Source organism: Puma concolor, chromosome D2 (assembly GCF_028749965.1).
Source record: "Puma concolor isolate L17-30 chromosome D2, mPumCon1.1.hap2, whole genome shotgun sequence".
In the NCBI taxonomy this organism is placed as follows: domain Eukaryota; kingdom Metazoa; phylum Chordata; class Mammalia; order Carnivora; family Felidae; genus Puma; species Puma concolor.
In genome coordinates, this window is record NC_141677.1 from 86,913,718 (window position 1) to 86,928,167 (window position 14,450).

At 54.5% G+C, this 14,450-nt stretch overlaps 1 protein-coding gene across 1 annotated transcript in view; it reads right to left on the reverse strand.

Moving 5' to 3' along the window:
• Positions 1-1,408: 1,408 nt before the first annotated feature.
• TCERG1L (transcription elongation regulator 1 like) overlaps positions 1,409-14,450 on the reverse strand; it is a 195,287-nt gene continuing 182,245 nt past the window's right edge. Inside the window, exons 10-12 of the mRNA XM_086681204.1 lie at positions 10,165-10,254; positions 6,212-6,330; positions 1,409-2,221 (exon numbers count right to left, since the gene is read on the reverse strand). Of these exons, the coding sequence (XP_086537330.1) occupies positions 2,065-2,221; positions 6,212-6,330; positions 10,165-10,254 (366 nt within the window). The 3' untranslated portion in view covers positions 1,409-2,064. The remainder of the gene's footprint in view (positions 2,222-6,211; positions 6,331-10,164; positions 10,255-14,450) is intronic.

Below are 14,450 nucleotides of genomic sequence, written 5' to 3' on the forward strand. Positions count from 1 at the left end.
GGCAAGTTTACAGAACTGTCGTTCGGTCTAGCCTGATGTTCCCCCGTGGAGACTTCCTTCACCTGCCCTCGGGGCCACTCCTGACCTGGGGGTGGGGGCTGAGGCCAGCACAGCAGGACGTGTGACCGCTACTCCGGGCCTGCCCCTTCCTCCTCAGCTGACGGACGGCAAGGACCTGAGCGGGGGGGGGGGGGGGGGGGGAGGCAGCAGCCAGGGGAGCAGGGGTCCACCGAGGTCTTCCAGAACCACTCAGGCTCAGCCCTGCCGCTGGCCTCTCCATCTGAGGTTAAATGCTGCCCCGTAAGTCCGGCTGCACGCCGAAGGGGTCAGGTCACACTTCACGCTGACAACGCGGGTGCAGTCACGTGGGATCTTGTGGCCAGGCAGCCGGCCTCTCTCGGGGCAAGCAGCCAGTCAGCTGGCTTTCCAGTGGACAGGACAGATGGCAGGAGGGCCGCTGGCTTGTGCGAACCTCAGGGGTTGCCGGGGGTTCCGTCTCTGTCCCGGCTCCGCGTCCCGAGGCCCGCACAGCCGGCCGCCTCCCCCAGCCCGCCGTCTCTCCGGGTGCTGTTGGGCGAGGGTATGCCACCAGACCCGCCACACGAGCCACTTTCCCGGCATCTTAGACAGTGGGCTCCCGGCGCTTCCAGAGCCACGGCTGCGCCTTCTCCGGGAGGTCCCCATCTCTGCACGGGTCGGGGGGCTCCTTCCATGGGGGCTTCTCTGAGCCCTGGGGGTCACGTCTGCTCCTGTGGCTGTCGTCTGTGCGTTCTTTGGCGGTCACCTGGACTCACCAGCCTCATTACTCGAATGCCTTTGTATGTGATAACTCTTTCCATTAAATTTCTCTGTTCAGTTTACAAGGTGGGTTCTACTCCAGATTGGACCCTTACCGGAGGGTCTGCCTCCTGGCCCCTGCCCCGGATGCCCAACCCCACTGGCTGCTGCCTGAACCCAAGTGATGGCCCCAGAACCCAGATCTAACCCAGAAGCTAGCCTCACAACACTGGTGCTGAGACCAGGGCTTACCCCAAAGAAGAGAGAAACCCGCCCAATTACGTCCTAATACGCGTGGCAGAGAGCGTGTTCACCGCACTGAAGAGGGACCGGGGAGGCCAGGAGGACGTGTCGCTGTGCCCTGGGGCAGTGGCAGCGTATCTGAAGAGAGGCCCCGTAAGCCGTGAAATAAACAGGCAACAATTTAGAGAACGCGGTTAATTAGCTGGGTTTTAGCCACCATCGCTCCACCCAGAACGGGCAGGTTGAAAGGCAGGATTTTTGTTTGTGCTCACTCAGCCCTCGTGTGCGTTCACAAACACTGTTAGGAATCTTTCAAAACAGACTGTCTTCAGTTGAAACACTGTTTTGCCGCTGGAGATCGCAGTGGAAATCTTACCACCAAAACACACTGGTTTAAAATATTTATTAATTAAAAAAAATTTAAAATTCTTTTTATACAAAGATGATGAGAAAAATCTCATGCAAACTGGGCATACAATAAAAATAACTCAACTATTCGTATGATGATTTTGTACAAAATAATCCCATTTTGAGTAGGACCCCCGACAGACGTTGCGGCCGCCCTGTCTGGGGCCCGGCGCCCCCTCGGACTGCTGCGGGGGTCCGGGGTCCACGTGTGGAGGCGCTCAGGGTCGTCGCTATGACTGGTGATGATGATGCTATTGCTACTACTCGGGACACCGGACGGACACCCAGCACTCGGAAGGAGCCCCCGTGCCACGGGGCTCAGAACCCAGGGAAGACACAAAGGTTTGGAGAAAAGTTTCAGGTACTCAGATCAACTCATGAAAACACCTTGAGAGGGATATAGATATTTCTGCTGAGCTACAAACCTGCGGTGGGTTTATGATTTGTATATATTACAAGTACTTTGCATAATTAAACAATTAAGGGAGCGACCTACCATGGCAATTAGAAACGCATCAGACTCGGAACGCCGTACAAAAGAGAGCTTCAATATGAAACAGTAATCCTCCGAGAAGTGCGCGCAGCCCCGCGCGGCACCCTCCGCTCCGCACCTGTCCTACTGCGCCTCTCACACACTCATCTCATCTTCCGCAGCCGGAGTCGGTTTTCCTTGTCCCGTTTCTTAAGAATAAGTATGAATTGGTTGAAAAAATGCTCCTGGTCCTTCTTTCTTTGAACAAGACGAAACCTCTGGTCCCGGCCGTACTTCTCCGCAAACTCCTTAAACGTGGTTCTGAAAAACAGGAACTTTCCTGAGACCTGTCTTCCCCGGGAGCGGTTTCCACACCTCCTGACCCCCGCAGGCTGGCATCACCTCCAGAGGTGGACAGCCGCTACCACCCGATCTAGCTGTCCTCGGGCCACAGGGAGAGGACATGGGGAAGGTTGGGGACAGGGGCGGGACTTGGGGCAGGTTGGGGGACAGGGGCAGCATCTGGGGCAGGTCAGGGGACGGGAGCAGGATCTGGGGCAGGAAATGGGCATCCCACACCTGCCCCAGCTACTCCCGTGCTGGGCGCCACTCCCCGTGGGGGCCCTTGGGATCCTGACCCCACTGAATACCCGCATGGCTACCTCTCCCCAGCCTCTGGAGATGAACCCAGACTCTCCGGCTTCTTCAGCCTCCCTCACTCGGAGCTCTCAACTGCCCACCTGCGTCCACCACTGCTTTGGCCACACAGGTCCCCTCCTGTCCCCTCTTAGGATGTCCTGGCTGCCACAGGCCACTCAGGCAGCCCCTCTGCCTGGCACGCTGTCCCTTACATCTGCTCTCGTCACTGGCAGTCGGGCTCCACGTGTCTTTTTTGAGGAAACTCACCCCACAGACGGGGTCCCTCGCAGCCCTTGTCAACAGCCACAACCGTGGTAAGCCCAACTGTGCCATCTACTCCTCCCCGCCCCCCGCTCCACTGGAGGCTCTGTGATCCGTGTTGTTTCCCGCCAAAGGTCCCGGACGCCTGGCGGCAGTGGCCGGCGTGTGGAAGAACCCAAGGTCAACTGAACGGGCCCGGGAGTCCGACGCAGGGTCTGGGCGGCTCAAAGGGCAAGTGGGTAAGCCCCTTGCAGGGACAAATGGCACCTTCGCGAGCACCGGTCCCCACAGCCTCCCCCCTCCCAGGCCCGAGCTGGCAGCCTGGAACAGGCCCGCAGGGCTACGTGAGCTCGGTCCAGGGATCCAAAGTCCTCCCGCTTCTCCTTGTGGAGGACTTCATACTCCGCTGGAGACATTTCACTCTTGTATCAAAGGATTATAATGTAACAGCTGTTTCACACATAAACAGGAGGGCTGCACTGACATGGCTGTCAGGAGCCCGGACACATCCCCACCTGCCACCAGCGTCCCTCTTCCTGGTCCAGCCCCACAGCCTCCTGGGTCACGCTCCGGGGTTGTGCCTGCTCATGCGCGTCTCAGAAAGAAAGTGCTTCTCTCTGCTGCCCTCCTTCCTTCTTCCCTCTTCCTCCTTCTCTGCACTGAAAGTATACATCCCCCAGGATCCTAGGTGGACCTCCCGGCACCCCCCGGTGCTAGTGTTGGGGGGGGTCAAGGCCTTTGGGAGGTGACTAGGTCACAAAGGGCTCACCAGACCCTGAGCCAGAGTGCTGATCTCGGACTTCCAGCCTCTAGAACTGGGAGGAATATCCGTTGCTTGAGGCCCCTGGTTTGTGTTCCTGGGAACAGGAGCCCAAATGGACTAAAGGACTAAGGCCCTTGTCTCATCCTTCCTTCCTTCCAAGACGAGAATCACAGGGACTTGCTACTCTCTTCCCTTGTCTGGATAGCAGCCTGCGTATCTTCCATTCAGAGGCTGAGCACAGATCTTGTCTACAAGGTCCTGCTCGGGGCACTTCTGAAAAGAAGTGTCCCTGAGAAGAGAGGGAGAATTACAAATCTGTGGCCCCCCAGCCGTGCCGTGGGGGCATCCTGGCTTCTGCTGGGCCTTCCAGTGGGCCGGGGGAGCCCCTGAGTCACGGGCACAGCACCCCCTTTGCCCTCTGGCAGCTGGGGACACAGCCCACCTGCACCTAAAGGAGGCAGACAGTGTGGCCTTGGGGAGAAGCACAGAGTGCAGACCCCACAGCCTGGGCGGCAGACCGAGGGGAGGACCCCCGTGGCCCCTCGCCCCATCTCAGGACCCCCAGAGCCGGGCAGGACTGGGAGCTGGCTCTGGCCGTGCCCGTGGCTGTGGTGACAGGGCCAGAGCACAGTGTAACTGGCGGAGCTGCTGAACCCCGAGAGGCTGCTTCTAGGGTGCTCAGATGGCCTGTGCTTAGCTCACCCGGCCACCCGTGTGCAGCGACTTGAACTGCACGTATTCTACTAGGAAACCTATGGAACAGTGAGGGGAGAAGGTGAAGTGGTCTGTAAAGTCTTGACGATGGTGCAGAATCAGCCATTTTGACATAAAAATGGTTTAATAATCATAAAAGTACGTATGCACGGTGCACATTTTTAACATAGCAGGCAGTTTAATCTACCTTTAAAGAAGAAGTAAGTTTAACTTTCTGATTTCTATCAGTCGTTCTCCTTCTGTGTGTGTGTGTGTGTGTGTGTGTGTGAGAGGGAGATCTTTCTCCTAATTGCCAGACGCGTTATGAGTATTTTCTCCTTTGTCTTCAGGATGGGAAGGGGAGTGTGTTGACTTACTGTTAACGTTTTACCAATGGACAGATTGACAATATTTGATGATGATGGTGACGAGAGGCATCTCCGTCACCAAGCTCCTTCCACCTGCCAGGTGCTGTGTTCGCTTCCGCGTCTGCACCACCCAGGGACCCTGCTGTAGCCGTACTGCCCACAGATGATGCCGGAAGCTCAGAAAGGTGCAATGCCTCACTCCACTGCAGGGCTGAGGAGGGGTGGGGGGGGCTGTGCCCCGAGGCAGGGGCTCCACACCAACTCCTCTCTCCTAGGGTCACCGTGTGGGGACACAGAGATGCCAGTGTTCTCATCTCTAACCACAGGAAGTCACAGTTTACAAACGTTTAGATGAACATTTGCTCTTCTAGATTAGCCTTTTGTGATGGGGGTAATTCATGCTGCATTTTTCCCCATTCAGAAAACATCTGTCCTTTAAATACTTGGAGAGGTTTTATAAGGACCATGTAACCATATAACCAACATCCAATTATTGACCAGGTGAACTAAATAATTATCAATCAAAACATGGGAGCCTATGTCTTCACAGAAAGCAAACATCAATTAATGTTTTTTAAAAAAAAATACTGTTGTATTTGTGCATTATTACTAAAATTCCGAAGTGCCCGCATTATTATTAAAAATAATAATGCATAAACGTCCATTCAGATGTATCTCAACCCCAAATAAAAATAAACCGAAGTCAATTTTTTTGGCTTATAAAAGTTATAGTCCTATATTTCTAAAAGTAGTACAATGTTCATTACTTCTTAAATATCAGCCAATTTTAGGGGTGCCTGGGTGGCCAGTCAGTTAAAGTGTCTGACTCTTGATTTTGGCTCAGGTCATGATCTCACAGCTTATGAGTTTGCACTAACAGCATGGAGCCTCCTTGGGATTCTCTGTCTCCTCTCTCTCTGCCCCTCCCCCTGCTTACATTCTCTCTCTCTCTCTCTCCCTCTCTCTCTCTCATAAATAAATAAATAAACATTTTTACACAGAAGCCAATTTTAAAGAAGACTTAAGTTCATGCATTTTTCTAAGTTCTAACATCCAGTTTCCTATTGGTTTATTTCACGGGAACAGTGCCAGGTTATTTTAGGTGACTTTGGCAGCAAAATTACTTGGCTCATTTGCCCTGGTGTGTGTCCCTTCTCTTTCCACCCTGGCCGACTGGGGAGACGTCTGCAACCAACGGTGAGGTTTATTTTACTGCTGCTGTTCGGGCTCTGTATGCCTAGTCTCCGAGTTCGTGTTCCGTGCGCTTACTTTCTGATCCCTAGATTCGAGGTTAGCCCTCATCTTGACTGCTGACCTACTGACTAGTTATTTAGGTCATGGAGTCAGGGTGGCCACGCTGGAAAACCAGGCAGGGCAGCAAAATGGAAGGGTGTGGGGAGCAGAGAGAACCGTGAGCCGCGCAGGCAGGCAGGGCTGGTGGCTTAGTCACCGACAACTTCACCATTACGCTTGTGAGGTCTCCGCGATGGTAGGTTACACGATTTAACCAGAACAGACTTTAAAACCCCTCTTACAGTCATCGTAAGTCTCCCGCCCCGAAGTCACCCGGCATTTCTGTCTCCATACCTGGGTGACACCTTAGATTCCTCCAGAAGTTTCTTGAATTCTTCTTTGGCGAGCAGCAATTTGTTTTTCTTCTCCTTATATTCTTCTTTTATCCTTGTCTTGACAAACTGTTCGAATATCTTGAAACACACACATACGCACACAGAAAAGTATTACAGGTTGCATATCAGAAATGAAATCTTGTGCCTCAAACACAACACAAAAGAACAGCGAGCATCTGTGGTTAAGCCTTTCTTTTCCATAAGGTGGAAGGCACAGCCCCTCCAGGGAGGGGCTCTCCTGAACCAAGCGTCTACATAATTAAGCCTGGATTCCCAAGAGAATCTCGGGGTCAAACGCTGAATCAGCCCCGCTTGGGGGCGGGGGTGGGTCCTATTTCTTGTTTTGGAATTCCGTGAGCAGCTTCTGGGGTCACGCGCTATCTGGCTGACCTTCACATCGCTGCCGGTCGTCCCAGGAACACATGAGGTTTTGTCATTTGTTCTAGTCAATTCCTACAGTGACACAATTGGCATCTGAGCCTCCAAACGTGATTTTAACTTGTGAGAAGAAAGTCAACCCAGCATCTCTGATCCCCCAGCCTCTAGTCTCTAAGAAGACCACTTGTGGTCTGGGCATCAGGGCGGGGGCATCACGCAGACACGGCAAGCCTCTCCTGGGGGCGTCATGGAGCCTCTGGGTGGTCAGACCCAAAGCGAAGACCTGACCCTCGGACACTGTGTGATCCCCAGTCGGACAAGAAGTGGGATTTGAGCAGGAGAACCCCGTCCCCTAGCCTGAAGGATACGAGTATCGTCTGGTGGGCAGGTGCATCATGGCCCCGGGACCCTCTCCCTTGTGAGGTGACAGTCAACACAGTGACGTGACACCGAGGACCCTCTCTGCAGCCGTCAGTCCGTCAATGGATGGGGGCAGCGCATCGCTGTGGTATGAGGTGCCATTTACAAACCGGAGCCCGAAGGGGGTAGGGACAGCTGCTTCATTCCTAATGCTATCCGAGCCTCAAGAGCATTAAAAAGAAAATACCGGAGATGACTTGAGAGTGTGCGCACACGTGAATAAAAAGATCAATACAATTTTCACGTGTGACCCTGGAAGGCCTATAAACAGCAACTCTGTCCCAACCGGACCCAAGGCCACTGCCGACATTAGACTTTGACCCGAGCGCTCTGGGGGTCTCCTGCACTCCTGCCCCTGAGGGGGAGGTGGGGAAGACGCGGCCAATGCAGGAGGCTCTCTCGGCTTGGACGGGGATTTCACACTGCCTTTCAGTGGCCACTCGCCTTATGGGATTATAAACACCCAATGCTCCCCTGTCCTGAAGACTCTGCATGGAAACATTCAAGAGTAGGACTTAAATGGAGAAGGTGTGCTTATACATTGAAGTAGGACTATCTTGGCTTATTTCACCTTCAAGGCAAGTGGTGTGCAACCTCGCCGGCTGTCTTAGAACTTAAACTAATAAAACAGGTGAAGGAAGGGTTATTATCCACATAAAAGTGGGGCTCCGTCATCAGAGCTTTCGCTCTACTAATTTTAAGTCTGGACAGAAACCCTGCCTGGCCGCGGGAGACCCGCTTCTCCTACCGCTGAGCGCCCACCCATGGAACTCGACTTCTCACCTCTCCCTCCGCCCTGTCACTCTATTTACGCCACTATAATTTAACGTAGCGGCGTCTTTCTCCCCGCTTTGACAAATTACACCAGCTCCACTCAAAGTGGGGCATGACTTTTTAAAAGAGAGACCACTGGCCATTGTCCCGCTATGGAGTGTCCTCCCATAATGAAAAGGAAACACTATCTGTTACCGTGGAAACAGGTCTGATGAGCGTGGCCCGACCCCTCGTCTCTGTTTGGGCTCAGTCGCTTCTCCTTTGCAGCCCCCTGTGGAGGACGGGCCATTGGCGGTTTGCCCACCATGATCTCTAGTTTCCCCATAGAAACACCATGTGACAGCGGGGCCGGTACAGGTTCTAGCCGGATGCTTGCCATCAATGGTGGGGGTGGGTGGGTGGGGGGGGGGGTCCTGTGAGGAGCACTGGGGTTTCGGGTGGCCTAGATATTGCCTCCTTCTCTGGCACGGCTCCAGCACCAGTGCTCACAGGAGTGCTCATAGGGCTTCCCCCGCGTCGCGGGTGGTTTCTGATCCCAGGGCTCTCTGATGTTGCTCTGTGTCGACCGCCAGCGAGGCCCAGTTCCCGCTCTTCCTCCTGGGGCCTCCGGGGCCACGTTGCAGGCTGGTGACCCTGAAGTTTCCTCTGTCTGATGGCGTCCCCTGAACAGCGCACTCCGGTCTGATCTGTCTGCACAGTGCACATCCAGGCGTGGGGGCCCGGACATCCCAGCCCAGGTGGCCACAGCTGCACCTGCTGCCATGGGGGGGAGGGACGCACAGCCCCGTGGTGCTCACGTGTGCATCTGGTGCAGGACGCCCCCAGAGCAGTTCAGCAGCACACCGAGCGCCACATGCTCCCATCACGTGCGGGGGGGCAGGGGGTAAGCGTTAAGATCCTGGGCGGGGGGTGGGCGGCAGGCTTCCTCAGCTTCCTTCAAAGGGGCTAACGGTCTCTAAAAACACCCCTGAACTGGCAACAATGGTGCCAACCGCACCATCAGCGAAAGCACGGTCCGCAGATGGCCAGCGTGTGGGTCTTCACCAAGTAAGGCATTCTTCACAAAAACAAGCGGACTACGAGTGCTCACAGCCAAATAGTCTGACCGTTTGCTCTTTAATATCGCACAGAAGAGCGAAATATCACTGATGATTAAAGTCTACAGTTTTCTTCGGCTGTGTGCACACGTGTGTGTGCGTGCGTAATCTAACCTCCTCTGACTCTATTGTAACTTTTTTTTTTTTGGAGCCACTGCTAACACATTTCACACGTTTTCAGAGGTTTCCTTCTGGAAAATACAAGCCAGCTGCAATGCAACAAAAAGGTCATTAATTCTAAGTTCCTCAAAGGTCTAAGTTCCGTGTTCCAGTGTGGCCGACCCAGCACCATCCCAAGCCCCGGCGTGTGCCAGCGAGGCCCTGCCATCGGCGGGACGGGACGGGCAGGGGTCCGCAAGCCCGAGGCTCTGCCCGCTCGGTGTTTCGCTGATCGTGCCGGCGTGTGCTTGAGGAAACTTCAGGACCCACGACAGAGCTGGAAATGGGGTTGCCCTTTCTGTCCTCTGGGCCCCGGGCCCTGCTGTCTGATAGCACGCGGGCCATGGTGACAGAGGCCACATCTGAAACAGCTCTCCGGCCCTCTCTGTTTCCAGCGGCTGATCCGATGACCCACTTTCCATGTGCATCATTTCACACTCAGAAGAGTGCAGACAGAAGAGGCAGGACTGGAGCAGGAACCAGAGACCCCAGAGACCTCCAGGGAACACCGGACCCCAGCCGGGCTGTGCATCAGGGCCCGGTCCCTCAGCCGGCAGTCAGCACTGCCCGTCCCTCTGTCCGTCCGCTTCGTCTTGGAAGCCGTATCGGCTCCATGATCTACGCTGACAACCAGCCAGCGCAGACCTGCCAGGCTAACGTGTCCTCCAGGCGAGCTGCCTCTCGCCCACCTCTGCCCTTTCTGGGGACCTGCCCTCTGGACCTGCCACCCCTTCCCTCATACACCTTCTTACTGTTTCCGGGACCCTCCTCTCGTTCAATGTCATCGTATAAGAGCTTAATTGAGTCTTAACACAGCTATCTGGGGTGCGGTCAGTGTTCCCAGCACGTGCATTTTCATCTGTCCTGTGGGGTCACCCCCAGATGGTCTGCTAAGACACTGAGGGGATGACCGTCCTCTGCACCGGTAACCACTGCTGCGCACAAGCTCACACGCGAGACCACCGGGTCTACCCCTTCCCCTCTGACAAAATGAACGTGACAGGCGTCTGCGTGTCACGAGCGTCAGGAGGAGCGTCCTGCTCGCGCTGGGTTTCCAGAGCCCGCCAGCCCTCCACCATGTTACCTGCTTCCGCTCCTCAGAGTTTAGCAGGAGGTAACGCGGATCAAACACGATTTTGTGTAATTCTTTCTCCCAGGTAGAAAACGCTGACACCTGAAGAAAGATATTCAACAGAGTTGTTTTTAGCATCTAACACAGAGCCCGAGGTCATGCTGAAATCATCGATGGGGGCAAACAGCATCGGGGTGCCGTGGACTCAGCGACGCAGCCTTGCACGAGAGCGTTAGGCACGCCAACGTTCCAGGAAATCAACACCTAGAGCACTGGGAAATTAAATTCTACACTCATGCCACTATTTCTTCCCTGGATTTCTTCCAGGGCCATGTGCCGCTGATCTGAAGCCCCCATTCTACCTGTGCAGCTGGAACGCCATTCTGGAATGTCACATCTTGAAATCAGAAATAACGGTAAAAACTTTCAGAACCCAGCAGACCATGACAGAGGGCAATTTCTTATAGTCTGCACTTTGCAACAATTTTAGTTGATTTTTAGTCAATATTTAAATCTTTTTAGGTAGGCCATGTTTTTAGAAACAAACCATGTTACAATAGTTTTAGATTTACATAAAAGTTAACAAGAATATTACAGAGTGACCACATATCTTACTCAGCTTCCCATACTGTGAACATCCTACATCAGTATGGATGCCAGATTTGTCTACACGGTTGGTAACAAAAGTCCACATTTAAGACTTCTTTAGTTTTGGGGGCACCCGGGTGGCTCAGTCGGTTAGGCATCCGAGTCTGGCTCAGGTCATGATCTCGTGGTTCGTGGGTTCGAGCCCTGCATCAGGCTCTGTGCGGACAGCTTGGAGCCTGGAGCCTGCTTCAGATTCCGTGTCTCCCTCTCTCTCTGCCCCTCCCCTGCTCACACACACTCTCTCTCTCTCTTAAAGATGAATAAATATTAAAAAAAAATAACAAAGAAAAAAAGACTTCCTTAGTTTTGACCCAGTTTTCTTTTTCTCCCTAGGATCCCACCCAGGACAGCACGGGACAGTGTCATGTGAGTTTCTCCGACTTCCCTTGTTATTCTGGCCTTGACGGTTTTGCTGGTCAGGAGTGTTGTAAAATGGCCTCTATTAGGATTATCTTTTAGATAATTAGATGATTATACCAAGGTTCTGGGTTTGGGGAAAAGCACAGAACAAGGTGCTGTCTTCATCCATCACATCACAGTACTTCCTGTCACCGTGACTGACAACACTCGGTGTGGACCCAGACCACTGGGCTGAGGCTGTGCTCACCAGCTCTGTCCTGCTCACACTCACTCTCTGTCCCCTTCCCGCTGTGCTTTCTCGGGGGGAAGTCACTGTGTGCAGCCCCTCCTCAGGTTATGTTCCACCTCTTGAGGGGGGTATCCCAATACGAGCTATTTGGAACTCTCAAGGGGATATTTACCGATTCCCCCACATTTACTTATTTATCGCATCATTTATTTGTATCATTACAGGCTCATGGGTATTTCTAACCTGGGTTATAACCCAATATCATCCAGACGCTTTGTTTTTGCCCACATTCTTCCAGCTTTGGCCATTGAGAGGTTTTCTGACTGGCTCCAGCGTGCCTTTGGCGTACCCCATCATCGTTTTGGGGGGGCCCTTCCTTATTTTCTGGAGCTTCAAGGTGCCCCGGCCTCATCTTGTGTCTCTCCTGCCCCAGCCCTAGAGTCAGACAATTCTCCAAGAATCGCGGTTCCTTTTGCTGGAGAACAAATCAGAAACCGTGACCTGGTTCTCCGCCGTGGGACACGGAGCTTCTAGCTTCTCCCCGCTGACAGAGCAAGGAAACGTTTAAGTCATTTACACAATAATTTATCCACTTAAAAGCATGGACTAGGGATTGACTATGCCCTTGGCCCCACGCTGTGTGCTGAGGACTCAGAGAAAGTCAAGGTCCTGACATCAGAGAGCCCGTGGCCTGGGGCAAGGCAGACAAGCGAGCTAATGATCCCTTGCGAGGCATCTGTGCCATATGAGGGACACTCCCGGACACGGAGAGGCCACGGCGAAGGGACATTCCCATCCCCAGGGATCGGTCTCCAGAACACTGACTATTCTGGAACATGGACACTCCTCAGGCTCCCGAAGGGCCGGGGGGTCCAGGAGGGGCTGTCTGGGGTGCAAAGGCGTGTTCGTGAGCTGGGGGTATGTGACAACGGCAGAGCACGTTGGGGGGCAGGGAGGGGTCGGGGAGAGGCGGGATAGTCCCAGGCTGACGGAGGACCTGCACTTGACCTGGGGAGCCACGGCGGGCAGTCACACGTGATGCGCATTTGAGGGAGGCTACTCCGGCCCAACGGGCGGGGAATGAACCCTGGGCCCAGAGGAGACAGCAAGCTAACGGTGGCTTTACAAAAACAAAACCCATTCACCCTCTCACCTCTGAGCACATTGACGTGTTGCTGGTAGAGACACTATTTTAATAAACAGGTGCTTTACTTGGTACACCACAACGTGTGGGTTTTTTTTTAATCGACGCTTTCTACCTTTACTAACAAAAGTCAAAACCCCTTGTTAATATTCATGAGCTCCGTTACTGGGCGGGATGACCCAGGCTCCACCCGGGGACTTCTTCCAAGGAGAACATGGTAAAGTGTGGACACGCCCCAGGGATTGGGGGCAGGGTTCCCAGGGAAGCATCCAGGCAGAGCGATCCCATCATTCTTTGGCTCCCGACCACAGCACCGTTAGGGCAGCTGTGGAGAGAAACTGTGGGCTGCCTCGGCTCAGCCCAGGCACACAGGCTCCTGTCCACCTGCTAGGGACCAGTCTCTCAGCTCGCTAGGGAGGGCAGAGGATGTCACAGAATCGGTGTCACATAACTAACTCTACCAGGATTATGAGAATTTGGGAGATTCTAGATGTATAATAAAATCATTAAAAAAAATTAATGGTATATGGTTGCCTCCAAAGGAATTTGCAATCTGTAAGAGGAGATAAGCCGCGTCTTCAATGACTGTAATTCACAGTGACAGAACAGGTGTTGTCACATTACCTGAGAGCCATGCTAACAGGTGCTGCCCAAGTTCAGAGAATGGCAGCCGTGGTTTCGAGAGGGACAACCAAGTGTGGGACCCAGGGCTGGGGATCAGAGCAGATGGGACGGATGGATGGCCATGTTGGAACATTCGCCACCTGTGGGGGCACAGCCTTGTCTGTGAGACCCAGCTGTTCCCAGAGGACCCCGGATCATTGCCGTTAGGATCGATTACAAGCATCGCTGCAGACACAGCCTGATCTCACTAGGCCTGCGCCTCCCATGTCCCCAAGGTCACGTCTAGGTAAGTTCATTCTACGGGGCCGGGGCCGGGGCCGGGAAGGAGGTCTCCCCACTCTTGCTGGGTGCCAGCAGGAGCCATTCTCAGCCCCAAGGTCACCGTGTTCCCTGCCGTGGCCCCCCACCCCATGCCAAGTGGCTGGCTTCTCCAACACCCACAGGAGAGTCTGTACGAGCCCCAGGCTTACGTTACGTCACGTAATGTCCTTCCGGGTTGGCCCACCACCCTATTCACGGGCCTGCCCAGTCTCAAACGAGGGGGTTACTCCGGCGGTGCACCCAGGGGTGGGGACCTTGGGGCTGCCTCAGGATCCTGCCCACCCAGTGGGCCCAGGACTGACTCCAGCACACGACTGTTTCTCTCTTATGTCCAGCCCACACTTCCCGACACTTTGGCACTTCCCCGAGATTTCGTCTTTGAACGGTGGAATTTTTCAGCAGTTTTAAACCCTCGCGTGCAGAGTCCTGCCGTCCCTCTGCAGCCGGGCGGTGTTCTGTGCCGATTCAGTCTCCCCCGCGGGGCCGTGTTCCGTGATCCGCGATCAGCTCCCGACCATCAGCAACTGTGATCCAGGCACGTCTGAGCACCTGGGTGTGCCGGCCACCGGGAGACTCTGCCGCCAGCCTCTCCTGAGCCCCGCGCACGTTCTCTATTTCATCCACGCTGGGGTGTCATCGCCGGCCAGAGTCGTGGGCACGTGCTGGACGGGTCACTGACTGCTGGGCCACGGCCCTGCCTTCTTCCCGCACAGCCTCCTGCTCCTGGCGTTCCTCGGGCACATGCCCTCCCCGTCGTCTCTAGGTCCTGACTTGCTGTTGGTTCCCTGGCGTCTACGCTGCAAAGGACACTCCTGGCAGACGCAGCTGTAAGATGGCCTGTGGACAGGCCTTGACCTCCGGGCGGGGACCAGAGGTGCCAGATGGCTGGCTGGGGAGGCTGTTCCTGTGTGGCACGTCTGCACCCACAGACGTCGCTGCTGGGAGCGGCAGGGGGAGGACGATGAGAGGCAG